This window comes from Pelmatolapia mariae, linkage group LG15 (assembly GCF_036321145.2).
Source record: "Pelmatolapia mariae isolate MD_Pm_ZW linkage group LG15, Pm_UMD_F_2, whole genome shotgun sequence".
Lineage (NCBI taxonomy): Eukaryota > Metazoa > Chordata > Actinopteri > Cichliformes > Cichlidae > Pelmatolapia > Pelmatolapia mariae.
In genome coordinates this window covers 18,685,394-18,700,156 of record NC_086240.1, presented here as the reverse complement: position 1 = coordinate 18,700,156, position 14,763 = coordinate 18,685,394, and the positions used below count along the sequence as shown (strand labels likewise).

At 39.5% G+C, this 14,763-nt stretch overlaps 1 protein-coding gene across 1 annotated transcript in view; it reads left to right on the top strand.

The window, feature by feature from the left end:
* The window catches only part of ryr3 (ryanodine receptor 3), a 115,390-nt gene that overhangs the window by 84,962 nt on the left and 15,665 nt on the right, over nucleotides 1-14,763 (top strand). The window contains exons 52-79 of the mRNA XM_063495500.1: nucleotides 223-313; nucleotides 523-663; nucleotides 1,235-1,398; nucleotides 1,497-1,575; nucleotides 1,781-1,870; nucleotides 2,934-3,077; nucleotides 3,985-4,047; nucleotides 4,145-4,220; nucleotides 4,319-4,442; nucleotides 4,796-4,911; nucleotides 5,015-5,082; nucleotides 5,176-5,297; nucleotides 5,430-5,479; nucleotides 5,561-5,621; nucleotides 5,757-5,995; nucleotides 6,317-6,398; nucleotides 7,464-7,594; nucleotides 7,753-7,871; nucleotides 8,489-8,687; nucleotides 8,915-9,009; nucleotides 9,284-9,429; nucleotides 9,645-9,732; nucleotides 9,829-9,921; nucleotides 11,499-11,666; nucleotides 12,071-12,130; nucleotides 12,240-12,374; nucleotides 12,647-12,759; nucleotides 13,733-14,117. Of these exons, the coding sequence (XP_063351570.1) occupies nucleotides 223-313; nucleotides 523-663; nucleotides 1,235-1,398; nucleotides 1,497-1,575; nucleotides 1,781-1,870; nucleotides 2,934-3,077; nucleotides 3,985-4,047; nucleotides 4,145-4,220; nucleotides 4,319-4,442; nucleotides 4,796-4,911; nucleotides 5,015-5,082; nucleotides 5,176-5,297; nucleotides 5,430-5,479; nucleotides 5,561-5,621; nucleotides 5,757-5,995; nucleotides 6,317-6,398; nucleotides 7,464-7,594; nucleotides 7,753-7,871; nucleotides 8,489-8,687; nucleotides 8,915-9,009; nucleotides 9,284-9,429; nucleotides 9,645-9,732; nucleotides 9,829-9,921; nucleotides 11,499-11,666; nucleotides 12,071-12,130; nucleotides 12,240-12,374; nucleotides 12,647-12,759; nucleotides 13,733-14,117 (3,442 nt within the window). The remainder of the gene's footprint in view (nucleotides 1-222; nucleotides 314-522; nucleotides 664-1,234; nucleotides 1,399-1,496; nucleotides 1,576-1,780; nucleotides 1,871-2,933; nucleotides 3,078-3,984; nucleotides 4,048-4,144; nucleotides 4,221-4,318; nucleotides 4,443-4,795; nucleotides 4,912-5,014; nucleotides 5,083-5,175; nucleotides 5,298-5,429; nucleotides 5,480-5,560; nucleotides 5,622-5,756; nucleotides 5,996-6,316; nucleotides 6,399-7,463; nucleotides 7,595-7,752; nucleotides 7,872-8,488; nucleotides 8,688-8,914; nucleotides 9,010-9,283; nucleotides 9,430-9,644; nucleotides 9,733-9,828; nucleotides 9,922-11,498; nucleotides 11,667-12,070; nucleotides 12,131-12,239; nucleotides 12,375-12,646; nucleotides 12,760-13,732; nucleotides 14,118-14,763) is intronic.

Here is a 14,763-nt window from a genome sequence, read left to right as displayed (position 1 = left end):
TAATTTTGGTGAAAATTTAACACATTTAGTGTGACCTTGATCCGTGTCCTTACCTGGACTCGTGCAGCATGATGCGTAGAGTATATGCCTGCCACATACGCAAGGTTACAACATAAAAGTTTTCCTTCTCACAGTTCTTAAAATATTCTTGGATGTGAGCACATGCACATAAGAGAAAATCATATTCCACCTACACAGATATAATTTGCACTTATTTCACAGACACCTGCGTCCCTCTATGATGCAGCAGCTGCTCAGACGTCTGGTGTTCGACGTTCCAATGCTCAATGAATATTGCAAGATACCTCTCCGGGTGAGACGCAAAACACTTTCTTGTTAATATGTGTTTGACGTATGAGTCAAAGTTATTGAAGAAATAACACAGGCAATCACTGGAATCTAAAATTTTGGAACCCTTTGTCTTCCTAACTTCCAGAGTTAAACAACATGATTGTAGCAATTGCAATTGGAGTGTAAAAATATTCAGGAATTTTTGTTTGTGTTTGTGTTTCTTATTTCTAGCTGCTGACCAATCACTACGAGCAGAACTGGAAGTACTACTGCCTGCCATCTGGTATGGGCAGCTTTGGCACTGCCTCTGAGGAGGAGCTCCTTCTCACCAAGAAACTCTTCTGGGGAATCTTTGACTCCCTTTCTCATAAGGTACAACCAGGGATTTATTTATAAGTATTTATTATTAAAGATGAGCTGCCCCAGTGTGCATAGAGCTGTAAAAATTCTCTGTATTTTGCGTATTTGTTGTTCTCCGAGAATGAACCAGGACTAGAAGTGGTATTTTTCTGATCCGCATTTTTGCAGAACAAAATGTTTGGTAGCTGAGTGGTGCTTTTGCTTGTAAAACTCTATTCTGGGGTATTTTAAAAAAATATATATTCTTATTTATTTATTTATTTAAATCTTGAGTTTTCAACACTTGAGTGTGGATCTCCTGAGAGAAAAGTTCTCAGTAGTCAGAAGCAGTGAAGTGAAAGCTCAATGAAGTGCTTGTGAGCAGTGCAGCTGAGGCAAAGCCAAAACAGATGAATCATTTATCAGTCTGTGACAGGTCACTACATGGTGCAGACTTTTCCAGCTTTCATTTTTATTCCTTTTTGGGAGGGAGGCTGATCCTACTCTGCTCCACTGTAGTTGTCTCAGCAGACACGTTCTGAAAAAATAAAAGTGAAATGGTGAAACTTCTAAGCACCCCTTTCCCTCTTCTTACATTTTGTAGAAATATGATGCTGAACTTTTCAAAATGGCCAAGTCATGCCTGTGTGCAATCGCTGGGGCCCTGCCTCCAGACTTTGTGGATTCCAGTTTAGGTGCAACGCTGGAGAAGCAGGCATCAATGGACGCACAGGGTAACTTTGACCCCAAACCCATCAGCACTGCCAAGTAAGTGTTCTAAAAATGCAGCCTTGTTAAAGCAGCATGTTTCATGTCATGTTTCTAAATGTTTTTATTCATATGCTATGACTTAAACTACTTTTCAGTATCTCCCTTCCTGAAAAACTTGAGTACATTGCCAACAAATATGCAGAGCATTCCCATGACAAGTGGTCCTCAGAGAAGGTTCGTCCCTTCATGTTCTCAGTGTCTTCTTCACTCATGCTTGGAGTCGATTTATGTTATAAGGCGTGGTCGGTACAAAATCCAAAGAAATGCAAAGTTGTAATCGTACTTTGTAGTCTCAGCCATTTTACTAAACCAGTTTACATTTCATGGTTTAATAAAATGCCCGAGATGGTGTAATTAATTGAAATAAACTGTGTTGCAGATGTCAGTGGGCTGGAAACATGGAGACACTGTGGATGAGCAGGCCAAAACCCATCCACTCCTGAAGCCCTATAAATCTCTGAGTGAGAAGGTACGTGCACATTAGCGCTCACACAGCTGAGAAAGCTGTGTGATGGCCCTATTTGCTATGGGCATCTTTACTCTTTAACTCTCAACTCTCTTTCAGTTTCTTTAACTAGTCTTCAGAAATAGTTTTCCAGGCTTCTTGAAAGACATTCAAAACTCTCCTTTAGATGTTGGCTGCCTTTTGTTCTGTACGCTGTCAACATAATCTCACAATACTTGAAAATGATGAGGTCTGGGCTCTGGGGAGGCCAATCCATGGCTGGATAGATGAATTAGACTGGAAAAGAATTTTTCTTTTCATTGTGTGTTTTTGGGATTATTGTCATGCTGAAAAATGAAGCCATTGGTAACTAACTGTGTTCCAGTAGATATTGTATGGTGGATCAAAATCTCACAATCGTTTTCACTATTTCATTCATGATTCCATCAGTTGTGCAAAATCTCCAACAGCACTGGCTGAAGTGAAGCCCCAGACCATAAGAAAGCCTCCAGTGTGACCTCTTCTCTACATATTGATGACAATTGGATTCAAAAATTTTAAATTTGGATTTATCACTCAATAACACCTGTTGGCACAGTTTTTCAGTCCAGTCTTTGTGGCATGCCTCAGTCTTTTCTCCTGGTCACCCTTGTTGAAGAATGGCACTTTGACAGCAATCCTTCCACTGAGAGCATTTCTGATGAGGCTTCTGTGAATCAACCAAAGGGGCAAATGCACCACTCAGGTCTTGTGTCAGGTGTTGGGTCAAAAACTAGAGGTGAAGTTGGAGCCACAGACAAACAAATTCATACACTATCAAAGGTGGACAGACACACACTTATGTTCTGAACACACTCTGAGGCGGTTTACTGAGACGGCAAGAAAAAAGCCACATCATAAGTAATGATTTTACAAGGACATTTTTATCAGAAGTTTGAAAAGAAATACATGTGTGTTTGTTTGATTTTTGTATAAATGTTTTCACATTTTGTTAAGCTGTGACATCTGGTCTATAGGCCTATTCTATATAGTCCTGCACGTCTTATACAGGACAGAGTGTTAGACTGTGAATGTGTTCATTCTGTAGGAGAGAGAAACGTATCGCTGGCCAGTGAGAGAATCACTGAAGAGCATGTTGTCTATGGGCTGGAACATTGAGAGGACCAAAGAGGGTGAGGCGATGTTCCAGCAACGAGAGAGCGAAAAACAGCGGAAGATCTCGGAGTCCCAGGTAACACATTTATAAATGTTTCCTTTTGTAAGGCATATTTACTATCTCATCAACTGACAACCCTAGATGCTCCTTTTTCATTTTTCCGTCTTTGGTGATTCACACTACAGAAAGCAGACATCATTTATAACAGGAGCCCATTAAAAAGTAAATAGCAGGACCACTGTTGTCATGCAAGAATAATAAACACCAAGCAACAGTCCCAATGGCTTGTATCAATAATGATACTACTTTAATGAAGACTTAATTTATCAAGACCGCTTTTTTTAATGGAAATCTGTGTTTTGGGAACTGAGAAATGTCTGCTTTGTTTTTAACTCAAAGAATAAAGAGTCTTTTTTTGATCCATAGAGAGCTCAAAGCACGTACTGTAGTAAAATAAATAACAATAAAGAAAATATTCACATTTTTTCAGACAGGAGATATTTTTACTGCTAATCTTTTCAGCGTAGCATTTAAAACACAGATTTTAAGCGTGGGTAGGGATCATTTTTATTGAGTCAGTGAACAAAAATTCTACAATTAACATTCAGCAGATCTTAAGAAATATGCTATTAATAGCCACTGATGCTGAAATGCAGCATGGAAAAGACTTGACTATGAGTAAAGTGTGGATATATGCATACATTAGCATTATGTCTACAACATTTACTTGCAGATGTCTTTTAGTAGCCTAAATGATAAATCTGCTAGATCCAGTAGGGATGACAGCGGAAGGGCAATAAATGAATTTTCAGTCTGTTAGCGATGTTGGCAGTTAAAACTTCTCCGTTTGCTGTTCATAAATCGGAGCCATCCATCATATCCTTTCATCTGTACTATCTTTTGCTGTTTTTTGTTAGCTGGCAAAATGTGCAAAAGTTAAAACGCTGATTCAAAAGCAATTTGCTTCTTTTTTACTTTGTAGATTAATGGATTCAGTCCCGCTCCAATGGATCTGCACAATGTCACCTTGTCGAGAGAGCTACAGGTTGGGTTTCATTTGACTCTTCCTAAATGTTCCCATGTATCTTCTAATCCACAATACAAAAAAACTGAGTAAAGCTGCACTTTTTCTGTTTCTGCAGGGCATGGTGGAGGTGGTTGCAGAAAATTACCACAACATCTGGGCCAAGAAGAAGAAAACTGAGCTTGTCAGCAAAGGTGTGCAAATCGTAGTGAAGTTTTATGAACAGCAGTCGAGGTGGTATTTATTTGTGTTCAAAAGAAAGCGCCTGAAATGACTTTTCAATCTTGTCCAGGAGGAGGGACCCACCCACTGCTGGTACCCTATGATACCTTGACAGCTAAAGAGAAGTACAGAGACAGAGAGAAGGCCCAGGAGCTCTTCAAGTTCCTGCAGATTAGCGGCTATGCCATCACAAGGTCAGCCTCCTAATGCTCACGTTTTAAAGAAATAATAAATGAAAATTTAGGCAACAGTATAGCACTTTACCAGTGCTATACTGAAAACCTGGGGAAAATCCTAATGAGCACTTCTGCTACTATGGATGCTATGGATGCTTGTTTCCACTACTGGAAAAAGCACTTTTTGGCTGTGTTTTCTGTCTCAAAATTTTATGTTATTATCTCAAAATTTACAGTTAGTACCTTAAAGTTTTGACTTTCTGACTCAAACTGCTGAGTAAGTTGAAATTTTGAGATAATAAACCAAAAATTTGACTTATGGATGGCAAAAAAAATCTTGACTAGTAGTCAGAAGTGTTTCTGTCTCACAGAGGCTTGAAGGACATGGAGCAGGATTCATCATCAATGGAAAAACGCTTTTCTTACAAGTTCCTTAAGAGGCTGCTGAAGAATGTTGACTCTGCCCAGGAGTTCATTGCTCATCTGGGTAAGTCTGCTGCATTTTTATACGCAGATGCTGATGTACTTTTTTAGTACTGTTCAGTGCTAAAGGTCTTGGCTGACATTGGTGTTCAACATCGTTAATCCAGAGGCAATGGCCACCAGTGGGAAGACCGACAAATCCCCTCATGACCAGGAAATCAAGTTCTTTGCCAAGGTTGGGAGCTCTGTTTGCAACTGAGCCACCGATGTGCTGTTGTAGTTACTTTTTTAATTTTTATTAATTAAAGTGTTTATTTCTTCTCCCCAGGTGTTGCTTCCTCTGACTGATCAAACATTTAAAAACCACTGTCTGTACTTCCTGTCTACACCTAGTAAGAACCTGAGCAGTTGTGGTTGTGCCTCCAATAAAGAGAAGGAGATGGTCACCAGGTACTGTCATCATGTTTTTGCTGATCAGTGTGTTTTCTTGTATTTTCATAAAGCCCTTTCTTGTTTTCTTTCACTCGGTTGCTTTTTCCTAACATCTTCTTCAGTTTCGTTCTTACTTCCTTTCTTTTCCAGTCTGTTCTGTAAGCTGGCAGCTCTTGTCAGACACAGGATTTCTCTCTTTGGTAAGGTTGCTTCTGTTCATATGTTTGTGTGCCTTTTTGTTTGCAATCCTTTCGAGTATCTACATTAAATATATCCCACAGGAAGTGATTCAGCAATGATGGTGAGCTGTCTGCACATCCTTACTCACTCACTTGACACTAGGTAAGTGCGTATTACTTCATAAGACTTGTAAAAAAGCTCAATAAAAGACACCCATGTATTATCTTTAAACCACTAACTCATAAAAAAAAGTATTTTTGCATGCATACTAGCCTTTCTGTTCCCTCCTTCCTACAGAACAGTGATGAAGACTGGCTCGGAGCTGGTAAAAGTCGGGTTAAAGACTTTCTTTGAGAATGCAGCAGAAGACTTGGAGAAGCTGCTGGAGATGCTGAAACTGGGAAAGTTCATGCAATCCCGTGCCCAAATGAAGAGCGTCAGTCAAAGCATAAACTATGTGACAGTGGCACTGCTGCCCATCCTCACTGCCCTCTTTGAACATATCAAAACATACGAGTTTGGAGTGGACTTGCTTTGTGAGTTTCCATGCGCAGTGTTTGCTGTTCTCTACTGTCTTTTTTTTTAATAGTTTTTTTTCATACTCTAGTTATTCATCATAGTTAGCTAAGAGAAAAGTGAAAAGAATAAACAAAATATAGTTAAATACACCAAAAGCGAGATGGGAAACAGTTGATTTAGAAAAAGAAAGCCTTCTTTATATTTGCACAGAATTCCTATTATAGGGATTTTCTAGTAGGAATATTCTAATATACTTTCCTATTTTTAGTAGTGGTTTTCCCTCAAAGTTTCTCGTTTCTTTTTGCTGATGTTTAATGAATGCATGTTATTTGTTTCAGTGGATGACGTCCAGCTGTCTTGCTACAGAATTCTGACATGTTTGTACTCTCTGGGAACAGGAAAGAACTTGTTTGTGGAGAGGTAGGAGGCAAAACTTTTCTAATACAGAAAATCGGTATTATACACAGGTAAGTATGATATGGCTGACAAGATTTTTCTTTAACATACTGTATGCACTGTAAGATGGACCCACACACAGCTGTGTTCACAGTTCTCAGTTTTTATTGTCATGTACACACACAATGCCACAGTCTCCACTTAACGCTGGTCTCAGCTCACACACACCACGCTCGTCTTTTGCTTCACTATGAAAGGAAAAGAGACTGTCATCATTCCAGTCGCCACCACCTGTGGCCTCACCTGCCTCCTGGCACCGCTCCTTTGAGCTCACTGCACCACCCCTCCCCTGCAGCTGAGCCAGGGACCACACCTTCACCACATGCACTTATTAAATACTTCATTGTTTAATGATCTACTTTGATTTATATGGCACATTTTATGGGAAAGGGCAAAAATCAAGCCTACTGTTTAAGTTCAAGCTTCCATTAAACCAGTCTGATTCTCAATCTTGGAAGATCACCTGATCTTAAAGTCAGTTCACATAAGCTGACACCTTTCTTTGGATCCAGTTGATAATTTCATAGCTCCTTTAGTCTGCCACAGCTGCTGGGCATCTGCAAGCCACTTTGCAACCCACCTCCACCCAAGGTTCTCCTTTTCACTGTGTTTCTTATGTAATCATTGTAGTGGTCTTGACTGAAATTACACATTTTTGTATTTAATATAGATCTACTTAAAATAGTAAATAACTAAATAAATAGAAATAAAAAAAACTGTTGTCCAAAACTAACATCTTAAAAAGCTGCTCTGAATGAGAAACTTTCAGCCAAGTCAAACTGTAAAAATAGCAGAGGTGAAGTTTTAAAGTTTGTGATTGCCAACAGGGGAAAAGGAAAAACAAGTGTTTAAAAAATTCCTTACACAAACCAAAAAATATTTCTTTGCCTATTTCTGGCACCTGTAAAATCTTCAACCCACAAGAGTAACTTGCTCTTGTACATTTTGACTAGTGTCTTTATCTGTGTGCTTATTTTGCGTAAGAAATATCACATTATGCAAATTTACATTGATTTGTATCATAAATAGGCATCTGCCAGCACTGGGGGAGAGCCTGGCAACTCTGGTTGGAGCCATACCCGTAGCTTTCCTGGAGCCTCATCTAAACGCTCACAACCCACTCTCAGTCTTCAACACCAAGACCCCTCGAGAGCGAGCCAGTAAGAATCCGCTTGATCCTTATTTTTATTTTAATTTGATTGTTACTATATAATGTCTTGTGATAAACATATACTATTATTAACTTGGCGGTTTTAAGAATGCCAGGTTTTAGATAGAATCTCTGTGATTAATCCCAGCGATTGTTTTCCTGTTCTAGTCCTGAGTATGCCTGACACAGTGGAGGAGATGTGCCCAGAGATGCCTCGTCTTGACAAACTTCTCAAAGACGTCAATGATGTGTCAGAGTCTGGTGCTCGCTATAGTGACATGCCACAGGTCAGAAGAGTTTATGGGATATTAATATTATTAAACAAACATCTGGATTTTTTTTTTTTTATTGCAGCTGCTGACTACTTTACATGCTATTAGTTTGCATTATTGGAAGTGCTCAATCCAATGTGAAGCATAAAAAGGACTGGAAGTCAGGCCATCTCAGACTCAGCTCCATTAATTTTGATTTTACCTTTAAAGTCTAATTATTTGCCTGAGTTATTATAAGTGAAATAAAATATTAACTATCCTTTTAATCAACTGGTATTTTATTTAATATTATTGAATAAATGTAAAATACAAACCCTACAGTTACATATTATATAAAGACAGAATGAACTCTTTAATTTCTATACCCAAAAGGAGAATGCATCACTGCAGGAATGCAAAGGCAGCCTCTAGAGCTGAGATTAAAGTGGTCAGTTAGACAAAACTATTAAAGGTGAATAAAGGTGAACATATTTGCATAACTTTTCTGGACAAAATAAAGCTGAACTTTCTGTTGCCCTAAAATCAACTCTGGAAGCTGTGCATTGATAATCTCACTTATGTCACAGTACACACACGTCTGTTTAGTTGCCTACTCTGATTCAGACATTCAGCCTTCTGCCCATTTGCTGCAGGTTATAGAGGTAATCCTTCCCATGCTGTGTAACTATCTGTCCTACTGGTGGGAGAAAGGTCCAGAGAACTCGCCCCCAGATACTCAGTGCTGCACCATGGTGACCTCTGAACACCTCAGCATCATTCTGGGAAATATCCTCAAGATCCTCAACAGCAACCTGGGCATTGATGATGCTCCTTGGATGAAGAGGATTGCCGGTAAGCCCCTAGTATTATTGTTAGAGAAGTCAGTAAATTTATTCCAGTCGTGGGATTCTAATAAGTTATTTGGAGATGCTGTCCAACATCTTTTTTCCAGGGACCAAGGGATGGCTTTTCACCTGTGTTCTTTAAAACTGTGACTCAGACCCTTTGCAAAAGCTGTCTTATTCTTGAAAATGTCAGTGTCTCAGCCGAGAAAATAATTTCCGGATGTTTATTCACAGTCTATTCTCAGCCAATCATCTGCAAAGCTGGAGCAGATCTGCTCAGAACCCATTTCCTGCCCACACTGGATAAATTAAAGAAGAAGACGGTGAAGGTGAGCGCTTAAAATATACTGTACATGCTGTTGTAGTTGCACATTGTATCCACTGTCAAGTGATGTCTGTGGTTCAAGTACTTTTTTTTTTTGACTCAATTAATAGCTGCTGAAGTTGTGGTGTGAAAATGAAGTTGTCTCTAAACTTTCAGTATATTTACATCCTTTTTGGACAATAAAAATACCTCTTTGCTCAGAGAGAGGATGGAGAGATGGGATTATTATTGAAGATGTTTATACTAATAAACTGATTGTTTATGCACTGCATATGCAGGTGGTGGCTGAAGAGGAGCTGCTGAAAGCTGACAGCAAAGGTGACAACCAGGAGGCAGAACTGCTCATCTTGGACGAGTTTGCTGTGCTCTGCAGGGACCTCTATGCTTTCTACCCCATGCTCATTCGTTATGTGGACAACAACAGGTGCAAAATATATACACACTACTTCTTCTCTAAAATGATATTTAGTGGATTTTAATGATTTTGCAATTTTTATGTCAACATTCAATACACTGAGGGGTTTTTTGTTTGTTTGTTTGTTTTGCTTTGGGGTTTTTTGGTCCAGTCCTGCACGGAAGTAATCTGACAAATATTAACTCCTTCCAGCTAAACATGCTTTATGTCTTTGTCCACTCCAGGTCCAGGTGGCTGAAGGAGCCGGACGGAGACTCCACTGAGCTCTTTAGGATGGTGGCTGAGATCTTCATCCTCTGGTGCAAGTCACATGTAAGCCTCGCTGTCCAGTCTTTCATGATAATAGTTACAATACCAAGATTAACTCATTTATTCCAGTCACGTTATTTCTTTGTTCTCTGAATCCAGAACTTTAAGCGTGAGGAGCAAAACTTTGTGGTTCAGAATGAAATCAACAATTTGGGCTTCCTAACTGGTGAAGGCAAGACTAAGATGTCCAAGGTAAAGATGGGGATATGGGTCTTTGACTTGCTCCTGTGTCAGAATGATTTGAGACTTGGTGTGTGAAAACAGCTTTAAAATATCTTTAGTTTTAATTTTGTATCACTCAGCTTCAGCTGACACAAAGAAATCCAAAAAAGAGAGATGTAAAATGTAAGATATAAAAAAAGATTAGACACTAACTGACGCTCACAACAATATAACTGAATATGATAAACTAAGAAGTGTCATTTAAAAAAAAATAATGAAATATTACTTAACATGCTATTATTGGACGTGATCCTACTGTAGATTTAACTGATAATAAGAAAAATGTCAGACTAACCAGATTTAATGAATAACAAGTATCCACAAATATTATCACCTTGCTGAGAATGAACCATGTTAGAAGTCCTGATCAGATTTTATGGGTAATGAGATGATAATAATCATTCTTTGAGCTTCCTTTAATATGAATTCATAACATGAATATTTTTCATTCAAGACTCTTTCCTTTTAAGGAGGGACTTTATTATACTGTGATGTTAAAATGAAAGTTTTCACAGGACTATGCATCCTGTTAAAATCTCGATTCAACAACTTTCTTTTTCACAAGACTGTAGATGACCTTTGTCCTTATTCATGAAGGAGATAAAGGAAAGTACATTTCAATCATCTCTGGGTTTAAGCTGAATTCATGTAGCTCTTCTTTCCTTTATAATATCAGCACTTTGGAAAAGCATAACCTGAATATCCTTTGTTGATGTTCCAATATCACAGGTTCTGCTAATGTAAAGAAAACTTACTTGAACAAGCACTTTTATTATGTTTTTAATCGCTCCCTTAACACGTGCTGAACAAAACAAGTATGCAAATGCGAGCTGTTTTATAAATCAACTCAGTGAGTTCACACTCCTAAATTCACACCTACGCTAGGTTTACATTTGACATTTTTGTCGTAATAAAGTCTCTTAAAAATCTTGATGATGACATCGTGTCGTCCAGCAGCCTCTCAACCAGCTGACACAGAGAAAGTTCGATGTTTATTTGTTTTGGCTGAGCATTTGATTTATTGGTACTCTCAGAGTGTCTTGGTTCAATTCTCACAGAAGAAAAAAAAATACATATTTTTTTATAAAAAACTTCTCATTTTTTGAAGGACTCTGCTTGCTAAATGATTTATGGTGAAAGACTCCACTTTGGTCCCTTCGGTTGTGATTCATCTTTTTGAATGGTTTGTAGGTGAAACACCTTTTGCCCCCTTAAGTATATTATAAAATTGACTTAAATTTGATTTGAGAACTTGGTTGATCTATTCCGTTTTTTTCCCTTACTTTTTGCTATATATATACTTTAAGAATTGAAGATGCTCATATTAATCAGTATGTGCAAGTCCATGTGAGCAAAAAGCTCAGGTGTCAAACTGATCTAAACGCTCAATTTTCAAGAACTTTAATAATGACAATAAAGAAAATGTTAAGAGGAAAGGTATGTTTAAGGTCAAGGTAAATAATCATTATTTTTATAGTCTCTGATTACCTTCAGCTCTCACATAGTTGTCTTATGTTATGTCTCTTATATTTTCTTAACCTCTGTAGACAGGTGGGGACCAGGAGAGGAAACACAAGCGCCGGCGTGGTGAATACTACTCCATTCAAACGTCTCTAATTGTAGCCGCCCTGAAGAAGATGCTACCCATCGGCCTTAACATGTGCACCCCAGGAGACCAGGAGCTCATCTCTTTGGCCAAGATACGCTACAGCCTGGTGAGCTGAGAAAATAGGACCTGGAACAAAGAATTTTAGATCACAGCATCTGTAGGGACGGCGTGCAGAGGTCCACATATACATATCTGTTTATGTTAGATCATAGATGACTTTAATGAAGTTGCAAGTCCAAAAAAAATATGGAATACTATGAAGTGCAACTTGCTCTCATCACAGGTAGGTCTACAGGTAGAGTGTAGTCTGTGCATCCATCTTTTAGATGGTCAGTCAGTTTGGTCTTTTTTTTCCCATCAGCACTGCAGTCATCCTACTTTGACACTTTTTCTTTCATAGGCACACTTCTCTCAGGCTGTTGTGCTTTCTTTTGCATTGCACAAATAATCTGATGTTTTAATTGAATGAAGAAATATTTTAATAACACCACATTGCATGTCTCTTCATAGAAAGACACAGATGATGAGGTGAAGGAGCATTTGCGTCAGAATCTCCATCTCCAGGACAAGGTAAGATTGGTTCCAGTAGTTTAGAGTAGATTAGGTAATAAAACTGTTGATTTCATGTGCTTTTTTTTTAATTAGTCTTTTTTTTAAATGATTGATTTTGGTGTTGTAGTCTGATGACCCAGCGGTCCAGTGGCAGATGAACCTGTACAAAGATGTTGTGGTGAAGAGCGAGGAACCAGCAAACCCAGAGCATACAGTGGACAGAGTCCAGAGCATCTCTGCTGCAGTTTTCCATCTGGAGCAGGTAAAAACATAGTGACAGTCCACTACCGGACATTGACATGTTCTAGAACATTTAGTCATTTCAGTTTCTCAAATGGAGGAATTTACCATTTTATTTCTTTGTGCAGCTAACTTACTCACTGCTTTTGTTATTAACCTTCTGGACATTTTTTTCCTATATTCTTTTACAATAAATTGAATTGTGGTTGTAGAATAATCCCAGTCTTCAAGGGTAGTTAAAAAGCTATGTGTAGCGTCCTTGTATAGTCACAAATGTCTACTATCCTCTTTTAGGTGGAGCAACCACTTAGGAATAAAAAGTGTGTGTGGCAGAAGCTGCTATCGAAACAGCGTAAACGTGCTGTAGTGGCTTGTTTCCGCATGGCTCCACTCTACAATTTACCCAGGTGAGTTAAAAAACACCCCAAACACCTGCAACATTTCAGACAACGCAAAAAATGTCAATACTTAAATATTGGCATTCTCTATTTAAATAAGCCAGTTAAGACATTGTCTTGTCTCAATCTAACCGTACATAACAAGCGATCACCAAATAGCCGTGTGAGGGTGGGCTCATTTTTCTTTTCTTGACTGTGTGCCCATGTAAAACCCCTCATCACCTCCCTAATGACATTCTCTCCTCTGTGTTGTTTTCTTGCATAACACTACCTCATCCTCCCTCAGATACAAAATTAATAATTACTTCCTGAATGGCTATCGGGAGGTTTGGCTGGAAAGGGCATTCAAAGCCTCCAGCTTTGACCGCCTGTTCTCCCTGCTGACGGTAAAGTGAAACTATGGGGTGAATGCTTCATCTGTTCAACCTCCCCCCTTCATCCACCAGGCTGTGGACCGATCTCTGCCTAGCAATCAACTGTCTCTGCACTGTTGATTCTGATTGGTCAGCTAGAATGAGCCTGAGAATTGAGTGAAACAAACTTTATTGGAAAGTGGAAATGCACTGCAAGCCGCAGGCCTCTGTTTCATTTCAGGTGAACCCTAAAGGAAGCAATGAAGAAAGGAGAGAAGAAGAAAGGCAGAAAGAAATATATCAGTCTTGATTTTGTTAAGTTGATCAGCTGGTTTCCAACATTATGATTAGTTTCATTAAGATAAGAAAACAAAAACCCTCCTAAAGTGTGCATGCTCCTTTGATGAGGTAACTGCAGGTATTTTAGAGACCAAACATGACCAGTCAGAAGAGCCAGTGGATCCCACATTGACCAATCACCACCCTGCCTGAAATGCACTTCCTGTAATCCCTTCCTCCTCCCAACATCTCTCCTTCCTGTCTCCACCAAAAACTCACCAGAACCTACCCTAATGCCACTCTTACCTTCCCCTACCCCCCTTCATTCCTCCCCACCTCCCCCTCCCCAGGCATCGTGCTATCAACTTCTTCATCCCGGCCTATGAGAGACTTTGGATAGAGGCAGAGGAGTACTCCTTTGAGGAGAAGCTAGTTCAGGATCTGGCAGTAAGTACTGGGCTAGCCTTGCCCTCGCCCCATGTGCCCTGCGTTGGCACCCCTCTGCCAGTCCTGTCTGCCGAATGCTTCTTTAGCTCTGCGCCTGTTGAGCCATGGGAGCGCGCCCGGGTGGGGACCTCGCCCAAAGCACCCAGGGTCCCCCGCTCTAGGCGTGCAAAACCCTTCAAACAGAGGTCCGTCAGGGGTCAGAGGCTGCATGATCAACTCAGGAGACACAGGGCCAGCTCCGGCACTCACAGCTCTAGAAAAGCAGGCTATGCCTTTCTGACAGCAGTGGTAAGGAGGGCCTTTCACTACAATAGGAGACTGTCACTAGCTGTTTGGCTGTCTGATCTGGATCCAACCCATCAGTAGTCGTTTTGCTGTACTCTGTAAGTCTGTAGTGTGAGTGTGAAGGTGAAATTCCAGTACTTTCTGTGGCCGTGACGTCAGTGGCATGCTCGCGTAGTCATGTGAAGATCACATTTCATATTAGATCTTGCAGATGTGCAGCAAATTCATTAAAAAAAAAAAGGTTTCTCACTGATTAAAGCTTTAAATACATGATGATTAGATTATAATCTGTTCCTTTCGGACGATTATTAATTTATTGTCAGTTTTATTTGACCAAACTGCCAGATTAGTTTGGACTCTCGAAGACTGTGTCGTTTTGACAGTCCCTCTTTGTTAGGCTCCTTTGCCGTCTGGATCATTCCCCATGTTCAAATTCATATCACCCAACGGCTTACTGCTTGCATCTGTTTGCTGTAACATGCATGCATTTGAAAACGTGTTCCAACTCTGTTGTTCATGAGTCACTCTTAATGTCTTGTCCTATTCATGGATTACCAGGACCACAAAAAAAAGAAAAAGAAAAAATCATCTGCATGCTGGTACTAGGTGAATGTTAACAACTCATTTCAGTGTTTTGGACAAATGTGTG